Genomic DNA, 15,249 nt, shown 5'->3' with positions numbered 1-15,249 from the left:
TCAGTGTTTTGGGACTGTAGTCAGTTTATAGCATGCATGGGGATAAACTGACACCAAGTCGGTAGTCATGCAGTACTTCATGTTTATTAAAACATCAAAATTGTCTCTGAATAACTCAATTTATGTTTGGCAGTTTACAACTCGTGTGTAAAACGTTTCATAATCCATAGGAAAGAGCCATTTTGGAAAGAATGGTTGGATTTCAAAACTTATGAATAGATTGGTCCCAATGTATGAATGAAGTGTTTGACACCTTCGACGAGCTGCTGAATACTGAGAGGGTTTTATGACATTGTGGTCCAGTGGTCATCGTTGAGCTTGTCTCCAGGGGCTCTCTACCGTCTCTCTCCATGGTCCTCCTCCACCCAGGCTACTATCTTCCCCTCCCAGCCAGGCACCATGGCCCCATCCTGGAAAACCTGACACACAACCCCCCCCCCCAGCAAAAGCCCCAAACTAGTCAGTCGGAGACTTCAAAGTTAAATTCACCAACACCCTGATAGACACTGAATACCAACGAACTCTGCAGTGAATCCTTATTCTACCATCCTTGGCTGAAATCGTTCAATTACAGACCATTACACTTTCTAGGAGTTTATTCTACTTTGGTTATTCAGTCCTTTCCAATTTATATGACTCCCTTCACTTCACAAGTCAAGAATTTGCTGTGCTGCTTTCAAAGCCTACCTCCTCTTTCACAGTTCCAAACTCTGGGTCAAGGGCTTTGAAGTGGTATCTGAAGCTGCCCTGGCGGTCCACCGCTGCCTTGAAGTCCCCCAGTGTCACTTCTCCTAGCCTGTCGGCACCGCACAGTCTTTCAGACGGCGATATCCACACACATGCACATTCTCAACAATATTAATCCACTCTTTCACTTTAACCTGTGTGGATAGAAAACGGGCCCACTGCCAAGACACAGTTTGCACCCACCGATCAACGCAGGTAATTAACAACATGCATTTAACTTATCAGTAGACAACATGCAAAGACACAAGCTTCAGATGTACATGTGGATTTAAAAAGGGCATCTGGGGTCCTACCTTTTGGGGATGTTGACCAGGAAAGGTGTGAGAGAGCGGTCAGTAAAGTAGAGCACTTTAGTAGACACTGAGGAATCCAGCCCAGGGCTACTGTGAGAGTGAGCTATTTCTGGACACACAAAAAGCCAAATCCCAAACAGGCTCCACATCAAAGCCAACCATGCCCCCTCATAAATGTCCATGTTAATGAGATACACTATTAAATTATTCCGCTTAATAAGACGATAAGCTGTAGAGAAAGAATGGCAAAATTAAGATTACTAGCGAGCAGTCTGCTTCTTACTGGAGCTGGGCGGCCAGGAATCTCTGTCTGTATGGTTGGCTCGCCGTCCTGGGGATTTGAACTTGCCCTGTAGGAGAACAAATACTTAAGACTGAGCAGGCTTGAATAAAAACCAAGTCATTCACAGTAGGCAAAAGAAACAACACATTTACAAAACCTTACATCACATTTTCATTGTATTATTATCATGTGATGGTTGAGGTGTGTGTGTACGAGCAGTACCTCTCGGTCCTGTCTGCGCTGTGGGTCCAGGGTGTGTAGACGGTCCATGAGACTGGCCACCCCCTGCTCCAGTGTGTCCAGGGTGTGATGCTGAGGGTCATGGCCGGAGAAACTGTCCCTCAAACTGCGCAGGGCCTCCCTCACTAGCTGCAGCTCATCGCCCTGGTAACACACACCCACACACACACACAGGACACATACATACATACACACAAACACACACTGCATGAATAGCTGTTGCTGGGAGTTGTTGACCATGTTACGGTCATGGGCTCCATTAAGTCTAACAGACAGGCACAGTATGGCCATAGCATGTCCAAACACATTCACTTCAGCTGACATCTCAAGTTTCCTTTCACTTGTTGACATGGAGAACAAGTCTGAATAACCCTTTATTTTAGATTTCACTTCAATTCAACAGGGCTGTGATTACCATAAGTACAGCACTCAATTTTCCTGTTTGTCTCCTGGGCTTACCTCTCCATGCTGAAAGGTTGAGGGAGGAGAAGGCCCTACTGAGTGACTGTATCCATGGTTCTCACTCCTGGAAGACTGTACACCACAAGAACAAATACCATCTCAGCTTGCATACATAGTTATTTCCATGCTAAAACAACACTATTAGCATATATATTGAAAATGTAGGTGTATGTATTTATTGTGCCATGGTGGCAGTATCTGCATCTTACCCTTCTGTGGCTGTTTTCATTCGTGTTGTGCTGAACCTCTTCCTGCTTCTGGTGCTGTAGTAATCGCTCCTTCTTCCCAATCTGCTGCTGATTAAATAGACAAATCACGATAAGGACTGTGGTGAAGAATGTTGCATGTCTGAATGAGCCTGAACATATGAGCCTGTACATACGGTATGTCTGAATGAGCCTGAACATACATGTTCTTGTATGTCTGAATGAGCCTGAACATAACTTCCTGTGGTTTACCTCATATTCACTGAGTAGCCTGTTTCGATCGCTCAGCTTCCGTTTTAAGTCTTCCTGCAAATATTGACACATACATGTATTTCAGATGTGAGATGGGAAATAGCTGCATGTAATCTTTCAAAGGTCACAACGCAAACATTTACCTTGTATGTAGGAAGTCGACATTAACAGTAACATTCTAACCTTTTATTGAAGCCATCTAGTATACAGTAACAGTCTACAGTAACAGTCTAACAGTCTACTTTAACCATGTACTATAAACGTCTACAAACAGTCAACAACAACAACAGTCTACAGTGAAGGTGTCCTCCAGTCTACAGTACCAGTCCACAGTGACAGCTGTAACTCACGTTCTCTCCCTCCAGTTGTTCCCGGGCCATGCTGCACCTCAGTAGCTCCTGTTTCAGCTGCAGAACAGAGTCCTCCTGCACTGCCATCCGCTGCTGCATGGCATCCTGATGAAGGGGGGACACATCGAACACACCCAGGCTGACTGGACGCCCAGCACACACCAAGCACCACCGCTGTTGCCTCGCACTCCAGCAGACACATTCTGTCCTGTACTGTACTCCTTCACAGCAGCTAGAAGCTTTGAACGCTTCGAAAAGAGCCTGTTCTCTGGGGAGGACTCACTCAAAGAAAGGCCCCCCAATGAAAGCTGGAAGAGCTTGTCTTTTTTGTTCAGAGCTGACTAGAACTCAATAGCTGCTGAAATCCTTAGAAATCACAAAGATAGGCGGCTCGTTTGTCAGGGCTTACTTTAATGGCCTGGAGGTGGCGCGTTTCCTGCTTGTGCCTCAGAAGCTCTCTCTGGAGACAGACAGAAGGCAGACAGACAGACAGACAGACAGGCAGACAGGCAGACAAAGATGATCCAGTTAGTGTACTCTACAGTAGATTTCCATCAGGCTCATACTATCTGGCAGCTCATCCACATACAGTGCAATTATTGAACATCCTGACTGTACCTTGAGATCAAGGGCCTCCTCCATGCTTTGGTCCAGACGACTGCGTATTAAAACCTTCGACAAGAGGGGATATGAGCAGCATAATGAGAGAAAAGAGAGATGTCAAGGCTTATAAGGAGGCAGTGAGCCAGCACGACAGCAGGCTAAGCAGATAAGATAGATTCATTTATGCTCTTCTGAATGTGTCCCTGGCAGTAATGACAGTGAAAACGTTAAGGCTTGACAAGGTCTGACACCGATGAATCACAGAGAGTAGCAAACAAGATGTTGCGATGTAGGGTGAATGGAGAGAGGCCGGCTAGGTGTACCAGCTGCGGTTCCGTGTTAGTCCGGCTGTCTCCGAAGCTCACAGTGCCGTCCTGGTCTTCCTCAGGGAGAGAGCCATGCAGCAGCAAAGTCTGGAGACACAAGCGCACACAGACACGCACACACACACACACACACACACACACATGATCAGACCCCTGATGATAAAATACATTTCATACCACGCAAAGATGAGACAGATCCCTGATAAGTACAACACACTGCCAGCCCTTTAAACATACTCACAGAGACAAACAGAAAGAAAAAAATGAGCAAATCAATAAGGAAACCCTATTGAAAAGATACAGCCACAACCTTACCTAAACCTTCATCAAAGGCTGCAAACATGAAGTGGACATTAGACTCTAAGCTGTTGTGGACCATATGTGTTCATTATCAATTGTTGAAGAGTGGGGCATGGACAGGGTGATTAAGCTAATCACTTCCTGGAACTAACTCATGTACAGAATCCCTTCCCTACCGTGGAATCCCTACCACATAATTTCGGAGCCAAATGTACAAAATAGTATGGATACCAAATGGTCACAATAAACACCATCCAATGTAGTGGATCAAAAAACCTGATCATTTAAAACGACATCAAAAATAGGCTCATAATTCCAGAGCTGTCTTGCAAATCTGGCTTTGCCTGTGATAGATTATAAAACTCCTTGATACTAGTAGGCTATTAGCTCCTTAATACCAAGATTAATCACAATCTCATTGTATTCTTGGTTTAGCTGTAATCTGCGAACAACCGATTCTACCACTGACTGTTACATTGAATGCAGTTGCTCGCGAGGTTGTGCATTCTTGTTCTCTGTATTTTATACCACATACAGTATACATTCTTAATATATAAATATTGGTGTGTTTGTGTAGCAGCACCTGCAGGCGGAACACCATCCTCCTGGCTTCCTGCATCTCCTTCTCCAACTGTTCCTGGTGGGCATCTAGCTGCTCCTCCCAGGATCTCTCTTCCTCGCTCCCATCATGCCCTGGGGCTGGGCACAGGCCACAGAGTGACACTACCCCTGGAGAGGCACAACACACAGACACTGGGCACGATGGCAGATGGCAGAGATGCAGTACACGAAAATGTGGGGGAAAAACCCTCTATCTACAACAGAATAGATGTGCCGCTAACCAACCGGTATCAGGTTTCCTCTCTGTCAACTCTGATTTGTTGTCTCCAGACTCCTTGTGGTCTTCAGGCTGAGTGTTGATAAATGCTTCTTTAGGGGTGTCTGAGGAATGAGCGATGATATACTCTTCTTTAGGGGAGTGTGCAGGGCTGGCAGAGCTGAGGCTGGAACAGAAGGTGGGTAATCACAGACACAACTAAGTCTGCTGCTCTGGTAACAGATGAATGGACAAAGTCAAATGTACATGAATGGTTCTTCTGTAAAAATTCTTCATCTGTTCTGTATGCAGTGTAAGACACACCAACCCCATCTGGACTACATAATATTTGGATTTTAAGGCCAATGGCAACGACAATATCATTCATTCTGATTGACAACATAAGCAAAAAATGTATTCTGTAAAATACCTAGAGATCTAGTAACAAGTAAGATACACAATGAAGAAAGAGGCAGGAAGTAATCCAACATTCTATTACATTTTTCTATCAAGACATTCTCAAGATATTTTGGCTTTCTTGAGATGTATTATTTAAGAACAGACATTTTTTATAGTCTGTTAATGGTCTTTTCTCCTGCAGATTCAGCTGAGACTGTGTATTTCGACATTTGTGTGTGTGGAATGCCTTCCCAGCACTTGCATGTGTCTGTGGAAATCAGAGCCAGCCATATGTGACCTGTGACCTACAACGTTAGACATGGTTCTCTAAGGGGGAATTCCTTTCTCTCCTTTGTATCGTTATAAAAACAGCCATGCTTCTGTGTTGTTAAATAATATGACAGAACAAAGCCATACAACCCTGCACTAGTCTAACTCGGTCCCTAAGGCGTCCAAAATGAATGGGAGGAGTCTTCTTTGCTGAAGAACGTCTTCTGAAGAAAAGCAAGGCAGATGGCTAGTTGGCTGCATTTGTTTTGATAAATAATGTTGACTTAAGTAAAGGGATTGACGTTGTAGCCCAGATTAATGACTGATTTACTGTTGGGGACACAGGTTTTCATAGTATTACATAACCGAATACAAGACGGGAGGAAACTCAATACCTGTCCTGGCATAGTTTGTTCCTTTGTGTCAGTAATACCTTGCTGGTTGGTTGTTATAGAAGAGAAGCCCTGGGTGCTGTCTTAACTTGATCCCTTCTTTACAATTACTGTGAACCACGGAGATGGAATACCACTGTGACTCTGTCTTGTCTTTCTTTGTCTCAAGAGGAAAATATCAACCAACTGGAAAAAATGTGTGAGGAAGGTACCTTTTAGACATGCTAGAGTTGATCATGTTCTGGGATGATAATGGGAGAGGTCAAATATCTATTGTAGTAGTAGTTAATTTAGTTTTATAGGAACAGAGACAGTAAATGCTATCAGGAACAGAGCATTCTATTACTATCTCATCTACTGTGATTATAAAACAAACACTGATTCAATGTAATTTAGTCATCACAACTTCAGGCAGTCACAGTATGTCATAAGAACGCCCTTCTGCTAACTTATTCCCAGGGTGTCCTTATTTAAACAGTTCTGAAATGTAAATTGTTTTTGCTTTTGATCAGGCTTTCTGCAGCATGCTGGTATGTTTTGATCACATAAACAACATGAGAGTAGGGGGATAAACCACAGTGGAGATGAGCGCAAGATTACTAGATTAGCAGGAGATAAACTTCATTCCAACACATTTCATGTGCTAAGTGCATGTTTTATGCAGTAAAATAATGACTTGACTATACACCGGAACTGGATGGAGTATTTTTTTTAGAAAGACCTTTGATATGGATAGTTGGATTTGTTGCTACATTTGTAAAATACAATAACATTGTTTTGAATGGTTTTGAATAAAGTGCACTCAGTTTTGGCAGAAGGGGGACATTGTTCAGAACCATAACACTATACGTAGCCTAATGCATGTTGACACTAACATGCCACGTGATTATACAATTGCATGTTTATCACGGTGATCCATGTCAATCTGCAGCGCTATCTGATCTGCAAATTATCACGACATTGCTAAATACCGTAGTTCATCGTTGCTAGGCGATTGCAAGCATCCTGCTCACGTAGCTAGCCACAGATATGCTAGGATGCCCCTCTATCTAAACGGCAGGGACACACCCACACCGACAGAGCATTCACAGACTAAATACATTGCTCTGATGACTATTAACCACTCTCACATTAGGCTACTGCCATTTGTAGCTCTAAGCATTAGTAAAAATCCAGACAAAGTCAACAGGGCTAATTCATAGATTTTTTTTTAAAGCACAAGCTTTGTCTAATAATGTAGTCTCTACACGAGTTGTCTGAGTAGCCTATTGGATGCTATTGCAGATATCACATAACTGGTATCATACATGCTCTGGGATACATTATTGACCACCACATTTCTAAGACAGATGGACACCGCAGTGTTTACAAAATGATTGTGTGTGTTGTAAATCCATGTCTTACCATTTCATCTGTTTGGCTCCCATGCTGTTGGCTGCACTTTTAACCTCCCACACAGCCGGTGCCCTGCATCTGGGTGATGCCCTGCTTCTCCGTCAGAAACATATCACCAAGCAGCCCTAGCAACACAGGGTGCAGTAGCACTGCCAACACTCCCCAGCACAGTCTCCACGTTGCACTCTGTGTTCAATCAGAGGCAGCGTGTTCAAATCCCCTCAACCAGCATTTCCCTACAGAAAATAGCTCAAATCCTCATCCACAGACCTGGACTCCTCTTCCTAAATCACTCCATGGAGCAGCCCAATGGAAATCCAGACTCAATCCCAGTCGATGGCAGGAGACAGAGGATTGGTGTTTAGTCTCTGACCAGCGGCTGAATACTGCCTGGTTTTTCACAGTACACTCCCCCTGTGGCTGAGCTCACCAGCTCCCATTCACGAACACAATGTTTTTGTTCCTTCTGGAGGAGAACTGATGCAGATACCATGCATATCTTTTCTCTCCCTCCCAGTCTTGTGTTCTCTGTTTCTCCCCCTCCTTTCCCCCCTCTCTCTTTCTCAGCCAAATAGGATTTTTACTTGATTGTTCCTTCAGTGAGTGAAGATATTAGACTCTGTCTGAGTGTGTGTGTGTGTGCCTACCCTCCCCCTCCCACAATCTTCTTTCGACCTCCCCCTTCTTTAGTCTCCCCTCTCACCAGACCGAGGAGGGGGTTTGTGTACTGTTGCTGTAATGATGCATATCTCCTATACTGGGCTGTATTATTGGGATAAGGGATCGAGTAATTCTATTTATTCCGTTTTAGTTTCCCACAGACTGACTGAACTATTTTAGTTTGAAACAAAATTACAGGTTTGCATGGTGCCACAGAACAAGTGTAAACATGTGAGAGGGGGTAATGATACACATTTACCAAATCTATGGTAAACAACCAGATAATGTATTGATAGCTTTATAAAGCTTTTCTGGTAGAACATTTGTATATAATTTTAGTATACAATGTATACAATATTTTATGATACAATGTGTTTGTGTTATATGTTTATATACAAGTTTTAGTTGTTGGTATTTTATGTATAGGGCCTACATTTACCACACAACACAACAGCTTGGACAAAGTTATGGGGAACTATCAGTCCTCTTGGTTTGCATGACAAGCGCTTTAAACAAAAGACTCACTGTGACAAGGAATGCTAATAATACGTGTTTACTCTTTTGTACAAGAGAAAAGGAGTTAGAAATGCAGTATCATATACTTATAAGGCAGCTTTTCAGGAAATAAACATAACCGGTTTCTCAACACTTTACATCTTCTCATTTTTGTACCCTTTCTTTCATTCTTGTAGCGTAAATATTTTTTTATGGGATTCAAGGCTGCATTTAGCTTACAACCAACAAAAAAGAATCATACTTTTTTGACATTTTATTTAAGATATTTTCTAGGACACTTCGCCATACGCCTCAGTCAATCTTTGTTATTGCCATAAAGCACTTTACCAATATCCATTATAAATTCCATCAATCCGTCATACATATGCCGGTGTAAGAAACGCCATTTGTTAGTGATAAAAAATACGTTATATAATTTCTGTATGTTAGCCTTAATATTATTCAAAATTGTGTAATGCAGAGCCATGAAAAGGCACTGGTTTAATGCATAGAGTTAAGGTTTAATGTCTTGTTGATACTCAGTATGACTGACAGATTTATTGACCAAGCAAATGTCTCTTACGTCATTAATCATAGGCGGGATATCACTTCCGCACATCGTTCCAGAACGGAAGTCGACTGTGTTCTAGCAGTTAGCCAGTTGCTAGCTAGTTTCAAATTGGCTGTTACTTTTTTTTGTTCGCCAATTCCACCCACCTAATTAAAGGTAAGATTTATTTGAACCATTACACACACTGTAATATCCTTTGTATAATACAAGCGCCTTTTACACAGAGCTTGTTATTGTCAATACACTATGGTTGACAAACACATTGGCTTACTTAGCTTCACATTCTTTCCATTGCTCCCCTGGCTTAATCTTAACTTTAACGAAGCTATCTACTTTGTATCTAACGAACTAAATGTTACAGTATTGCTGCACGCATTAGGACACTTAATATTCTCTCTGAAGGTGTCATCATGGCCAGAGAACCGATGGGGAAGGTTCTACTCCGTAATGTAATCCGTCATACCGATGCCCACAATAAGGTATGTTTTATATCTCCCACAGTCACACGAGTCGGTGTTGCAAGCGCTGTTGTGTCAGTTATTGTTGTTTTTCAGATCCAGGAGGAGTCAGAGATGTGGAAGATGAGGGACATGGAGAAGACACCATGCCGCAAACAGATGCCAGTCCTGGATGGACACAGGTTTGTTACTGATTTTGCCCTAGGATGTTCGGATCATCTTCATTCTGCTCCCCTACCAGACCCTCCTCTACCAAAATCCCACCACCCCTCACCCCTGACCTGCTCCCCCTGAATTATTTGTCAACATTCTATTTATCCTGGGTTGATGGGTCGCTTGGATTGGCAAGAAGAGCAGGACCTAATAATTCCAATGGACCGTTACCTGTTACAAATTGCAAATAAACTTAACTTGAAAACGTGTTCATCTATCTATACTGATGAACAACAACCCTACTGATGAACAACCCTAACCCATATTTCATAACTATATTTCAAGTACTTCCGAATAAGTTTTGATTGAAAGTTGTCTTGTATTTCAGGGGCCACATGCATTGTGATCGTATAGGGAGTGAATCCAGAGCTCGATCTGGGAGCCAGGAACGTAGCTCAGGCCACGAGCGCGAGGCTCGCTACTGGACGCGCAAACTCTACGAGTTTGAAGCCAACGATCCTGACAGGTAGGTCTGCTATCTTTATCCTCCCCTTTTAAGAGCTGTGTGAAGTATTTAAAATTCCCAGAGTCCTACTACTCAGCAGTGATTTACCAGATCGAAACGTTTGGTCCCTAGAGCTTGAGTAAAGGAGAAGCAGTGGGTGGAGAGTGATGCTAATCAGAGTAGGTTTGCAGGTGCTGACAGAGAATATCATTGGTCCTGGGACAGCAGATGAAAATTAGCCTCTCTAGCTGACTCTGGCCCACTTACAGTTTTGCTGGCGATTGGTGTGCATTGTCCCTGAAATAAATGAGAATAATAATAATGAATGTGATGTTGTCATCCTAGATGGGGACACAGTGGTTTCAAGGAGTTGTACCCAGAGGAGTTCCGGATAGAAGGGTAATCCACAGGACCAAGCCTGTTAAGACGCTGTTTGATCAGTTCAAACTTTATGCTTTTATGTACTTTGTCCGTATCGTTCTTTTAATACGTCACTGGGAAAATTGTCATTATCATGACAGGTTTAATGCCGTCATAGGACAGTCATTTGTTTTTGATGTGCACGCGTTTGGTTGTTCACTTTCTGACGCTTTGCTTTGTCTTCTCAGAGAAGGTGGTGCAGGTGACAAGAATAATAAGCATCGTAAAAAGAAAAAGTCCAAGTTCACCTCGGAGACGGACAAGTCGAAAAGCTCCAAGAAGTCCTCGAAGAAGAAGAGAAAGAAGAAGAAGAGAGATGGGAAGCGGAAGAGAGCGGACGCGTCAGGGAACGAGTCCGGGGACGAGGGAAGCGCCGACGCGACAAAAAAGCAGAAGAGGAAAAGTAGTAAGAGCAAACCCAGGAGGAAGAGGAGGGAGAGGAGCAGAGGGAGAGAGGAGGAGAGCAGCTCAGAGGACAGTGATGAAGAGGAGGGAGGGGGGAGGACTCAGATCCATGGCAAACGTCAGAGGAACGCTGACAGGGGCTCTCAACCAGGACTGGAGATGCACAAGAAGAGAAGAAAAAACTGGAAAGCTCCAAACGAGGAGAGATCAGAGGGGAGTTCTGATGAATGATCCGGTTTTCTGGCACCTGCCTGCTCTGAGAAGCGCCCTCGTCTGTCTCCTCTCATCTCCCTCTGTTTCTGGGTTAATCAGTCGTGGTACAGCATCTGTGTAAAAAAAAAAAAAAAAATAGATTTGAGGCCAGATTACCTTTATGATAATGCCAGGTCCCTGTTTTCTATCCTTCTCAAGATTACACCTTGTCCCCAATACCCCTTTCTGTTGAACATGCTCTTCCTCATGTTCTGTAGCTGAGCTTTCAACCAGCCCAGGCTCTGACTGGAGAAACCATGGAGTGTCATTATCCCTTTCACAGCACTGTTCTGTCTTGTACTTTGTTCTGTTTTGTACAGTCCTGTGTTGTCCATCCCATGGGCGCTTTGTTTACAGCAATGCCTCACAGAGGCCTCAAACACAGCGGGCCGATAGGAAACTACTGGGGCTTACATGTCTGCACAAAGATGGATGCCTCACAACGTCATCAACCTCCTCTGCTCCAGAGAGTTCTATTGATTATGGATTCTGGATTATGCTTTCACATGGAGCTGTTGAATTTGAAGTTTACCATCATATTCCAAACATTATGAAAATATGCTGACGTTTCTTTACCAATAAGGGCAGGTTTTTTACTTTTTATAAATGTATTATTTTTTGTATTTATATTTTAAACGTATTTTATTACAATCAGGGTATGTCAGTTTAGAATGGCACATCTGTTAAATAAAATGTATTTTTTAACTGCTTCATTTATATTGTCTTTCACCTCAATCAATTATATAGACAATGGTACCTCATTCATCTTTTTGTCTGGTTGTAAAATCTGCTAGGTGATTGTAATCTAGGTGAAATACGGGACTGATATCCAGATCCAAACCATAGTCTTGTGGTGATGAACAGCCATGTCACAATCCTTATGTCTTGGAGAAGTCAGACTTGAAGCCATGAAATTGTCAGCCCTGATATATCATGGCCCTCAAGTGGTTGTAGCTGTGGTGCTTACCGTAGATTTGATATGGGGAATGTTGAGCGAAGTGCCAGAGCATCCTAAATCGGGTGTTCATGTATTGGCATACAGAATGTGACATGGCTTTGTAAGACAGAAATTGGATTACATTTTCTACCCTTAAACCTGGGACTATGGGGTTTTATTAGCAGTCATCATGCGTGTTTTGCTTTCCTCGGTACAGGATGTCACATTGGGGTAGTTTATTTCTAAAAATCTCACATCTACCTTTGGATAATCTTTAATTTTAGTAAGCCTGCCGTTCCAAATTCTTAGCCTGACTGGGGCGTAAAGCTCACTGTCTCCACCTAGTGGATGTCACCTTGAAGTACGAAGAGCAGGCTTCTAAATTCCAAACGCTCATCCAGGCCAGTTGCTCAACAAGAGTGGTATATTTCACAAGGGTGATTCACAGCATCCTTGTTTACCAAATGTCAGAAAGACTTTATGTAAAATACTAAGTATGAACCAATCCTGGCATTAATGGGATCGTAAGAAAAGGACAATAGACACACAGTACAGTTAACCCACACAAAAAATTTAATACCCTCTGGTGAAGGCTAAGTGGTCCAAACCCCGACATACTAAGTAGGGAAAAGTTCAATGACACAAGTTTTTAATGTAAAAACCCGTGGCCAACAAGCCAATGCTTTGTAAAAAGTCATGTCACATATGACTTACTTACTTACATAGTTAGTACACATACACCAATGTTTTAATATACTTATATATGTATTTTTTGTTGTCTTTTTATCTAGACCAGCCAGATACAATACCGATTAATATCATACACTCACATCAGGAACAATACCTAGAAATATCATACAGTCCAACCAGCAAGGAGGATTCCATAGATCTAGCAGGGCCATCCTCTCTATGCTAACATTTGAAATCGGCATGTGTATAGCTAGTATCTTTTTATTTATTGTATAGACTGGTGTGATACTTGTCCTTGTATCTCGTGTCTTCTGTGCAAAAGTCTTTGAAATAACCAAAAGGATGATCAACATACAGGGTACCTGGCTGTTCACTTTACAGTGTGTTGTTGTTTTTGAACAATAAAAGGAAAACAGTCACATCCTTTAGCCACGCCCCTTGACATGTCATTAAAAAAAGGGACAGAAGGCCCCCTGCCTAATAGCAGAGACCAAAGACAGAAAAGAAGGTTTATGACTGAAGTGAGCAGCATCCTCCATTCGTACATATTTTAGAATAAGGCACTGCTGCATAAACAAATGACATGGCCGCCAACCTCTGGGGCATGAGGACGGGAGGCAGGAGGACAGGAGATTGTTGTTCTCCTTCAACTCACCAACAGTCAGTGTGCGGTAGTGTGTGGTGTGTACGTAGAAATGTCTGAGGTGTCAATATGTGTTTACGTGTCTGTATCTGTGTCTCTGTGTGTGTGTGTGTGTAACTGCCAGATTGGCCAGACTGTTTCCCCTCAGACCGTGCTCTCAAGCATCCACTCCGTGCTGCTGAAAGTGACTCTGCGGTTGGCGAGTGGCGACGATTCCATGTTGAGCTGGTTGGTTGACTTGTGCCTCCTCGTCCTTGCTCTGCGGGGGTAGCTGTGGCTCTGAAATATGGAATAATCCCCCCCGTCGAAGGAGAACCTGTGCCTAGTTCGTGCAAGCTCGTTAGGAAGAAGCCCCATGTTGGCGAGGGCACCCTTCTTGTCCTTGAGCCGGGGGGCCTCCTTGGTGCCGGCGTTGGGGCCAATCAGACACAGGGACATGGTGGAGCCCATCAGGCTGCTGTCCGTCTGCGTGTCCTCAGAGGGGGGGCCGGAGCGCTGCTGAGCGTCCAGGCTGGTCCTCTTCATCCTCTCCTTGGTCAGCGGAGGCAGCTCCACCTCCAGGATGGCTGTGGTAGCTCCAGGGTCCTCCCTCTTCTCGCTGTCCATCCGGAGCACCAGGGCCATGCACTCCTTGGCATCGCGGCGATCCTCCTCAGAAGGCTGTTTCGAGGTGGAGCGTTGGAGTCTGTGCTGGCTGCCGTTGGTCTGGGAGTGCATGCTGAGGCTGACCTTGGTCTTGCCGTCCTCGGGACCGCTGTAGGCCTTGTAGCGAATCATGAGGATGATGATAAACACCAGCACCGAAGCCACGATGATCCCACCGATGATAATGATCATGGTGCCTCCCAGGAACTGGCTGTGGATGAAACGGCACTGGCTGACCTCACTGGCGGTGTGAAACTGGACGCAGCCCACCACACGAGTGGCCGTTAATGAGGTGATCCCGTCATCGTACACCGCCAGCACACACAGGTCGTATTCCCGCCCCGCGGCCAAGTCGTTAATCAGGAAGGTCTTGCTGGTGGACGGGATCATCCTGCGGAGAGAGAGAGACAGAGGGAAGGCACAGAGAAAAATAAGATCTAACACTGTGTCACAGTTATAATAAACTGCAGTGACGCCTGAAATATCACGTATATTTGTGAAGCAAGTAAAGGAGACAAGCCTGCTGACAGATGACTTACAGTAGACAAAGTTAAAAGGTGAATGTGAGAAATTACCCCTGCAGCTTGTTTGTATGCTATGATGGCAAATGTTAAATAACAAGGTGACAAATAAGGTAGCAGGGTCATCACTATGTATGTGTCACCACATCTGCAGGGAAGGACATGGCAGGCCTTTGGCGTAATGCCCACATGCCACATGGTGCGAAAGCAAGCTTGATGTTGTGTGAATATTCTAAGGTCATAACAACATTGGGATTTGCAAGATTAAAAGGCAAACACTCGTCTTTGAACATGAAGGATGAAGCCATTGTCTTGGGGCTGGCACCAGTGTTCATATAATTAGAAGTGTGATAACCCTGAAGGAAGGCTTTGATGCTTCTCACTTGCAGGTAATAATGTATTACCTAAAGTCCAAACCACACTTTTAGGTTAAGACTTAAGCAAGATGTTAGAAGCATACCGTGGAGAAACTCATTAAATCTGATAATAATAGCAAAGTCATGAAATCTGATAAGAATAGCAAAGTCAATTAGTCAATACAAGACTTGACCAATGATGG

General features: G+C 43.7%; 3 protein-coding genes across 6 annotated transcripts in view; 1 reads left to right on the top strand and 2 right to left on the bottom strand.

Moving 5' to 3' along the window:
- Nucleotides 1-66: 66 nt before the first annotated feature.
- dixdc1a (DIX domain containing 1a) lies at nt 67-7,983 on the bottom strand. Of its 2 annotated transcripts, none has more exons than XM_047036528.1 (15): nt 7,345-7,983; nt 4,909-5,066; nt 4,646-4,791; nt 3,760-3,849; nt 3,452-3,505; nt 3,243-3,293; nt 2,834-2,938; nt 2,484-2,537; nt 2,235-2,318; nt 2,023-2,097; nt 1,546-1,707; nt 1,324-1,390; nt 1,041-1,149; nt 688-796; nt 67-419 (listed from the first exon to the last, which is right to left on the bottom strand). In XM_047036528.1, the coding sequence occupies exons 1-15, from the start codon at nt 7,365-7,367 to the stop codon at nt 336-338; spliced, it is 1,371 nt and encodes a 456-aa protein (XP_046892484.1). In that variant the 5' UTR covers nt 7,368-7,983; the 3' UTR covers nt 67-335. The 2 variants fall into 2 exon arrangements, with proteins under 2 accessions (XP_046892484.1, XP_046892483.1); XM_047036527.1 differs by having other exon boundaries at nt 2,235-2,321; nt 7,345-7,981.
- A 1,100-nt stretch (nt 7,984-9,083) lies between these two features.
- Nucleotides 9,084-11,971, top strand: nkapd1 (NKAP domain containing 1). The gene is made up of 6 exons (XM_047036220.1): nt 9,084-9,217; nt 9,464-9,540; nt 9,616-9,701; nt 10,061-10,198; nt 10,523-10,576; nt 10,786-11,971. The coding sequence occupies exons 2-6, from the start codon at nt 9,472-9,474 to the stop codon at nt 11,231-11,233; spliced, it is 795 nt and encodes a 264-aa protein (XP_046892176.1). The 5' UTR covers nt 9,084-9,217; nt 9,464-9,471; the 3' UTR covers nt 11,234-11,971.
- A 67-nt stretch (nt 11,972-12,038) lies between these two features.
- The window catches only part of lrfn1 (leucine rich repeat and fibronectin type III domain containing 1), a 61,837-nt gene continuing 58,626 nt past the window's right edge, over nt 12,039-15,249 (bottom strand). For all 3 annotated transcript variants that reach the window (XM_047036217.1, XM_047036218.1, XM_047036219.1), the window contains one exon: nt 12,039-14,560. In XM_047036217.1, the coding sequence (XP_046892173.1) occupies nt 13,669-14,560 (892 nt within the window). In that variant the 3' untranslated portion in view covers nt 12,039-13,668. The remainder of the gene's footprint in view (nt 14,561-15,249) is intronic.

Source organism: Hypomesus transpacificus, chromosome 15 (genome assembly GCF_021917145.1).
Source record: "Hypomesus transpacificus isolate Combined female chromosome 15, fHypTra1, whole genome shotgun sequence".
Taxonomy (NCBI): domain Eukaryota; kingdom Metazoa; phylum Chordata; class Actinopteri; order Osmeriformes; family Osmeridae; genus Hypomesus; species Hypomesus transpacificus.
Note: the sequence above shows the minus strand (reverse complement) of the source record. Positions and strands in the feature narration are given on the sequence as shown.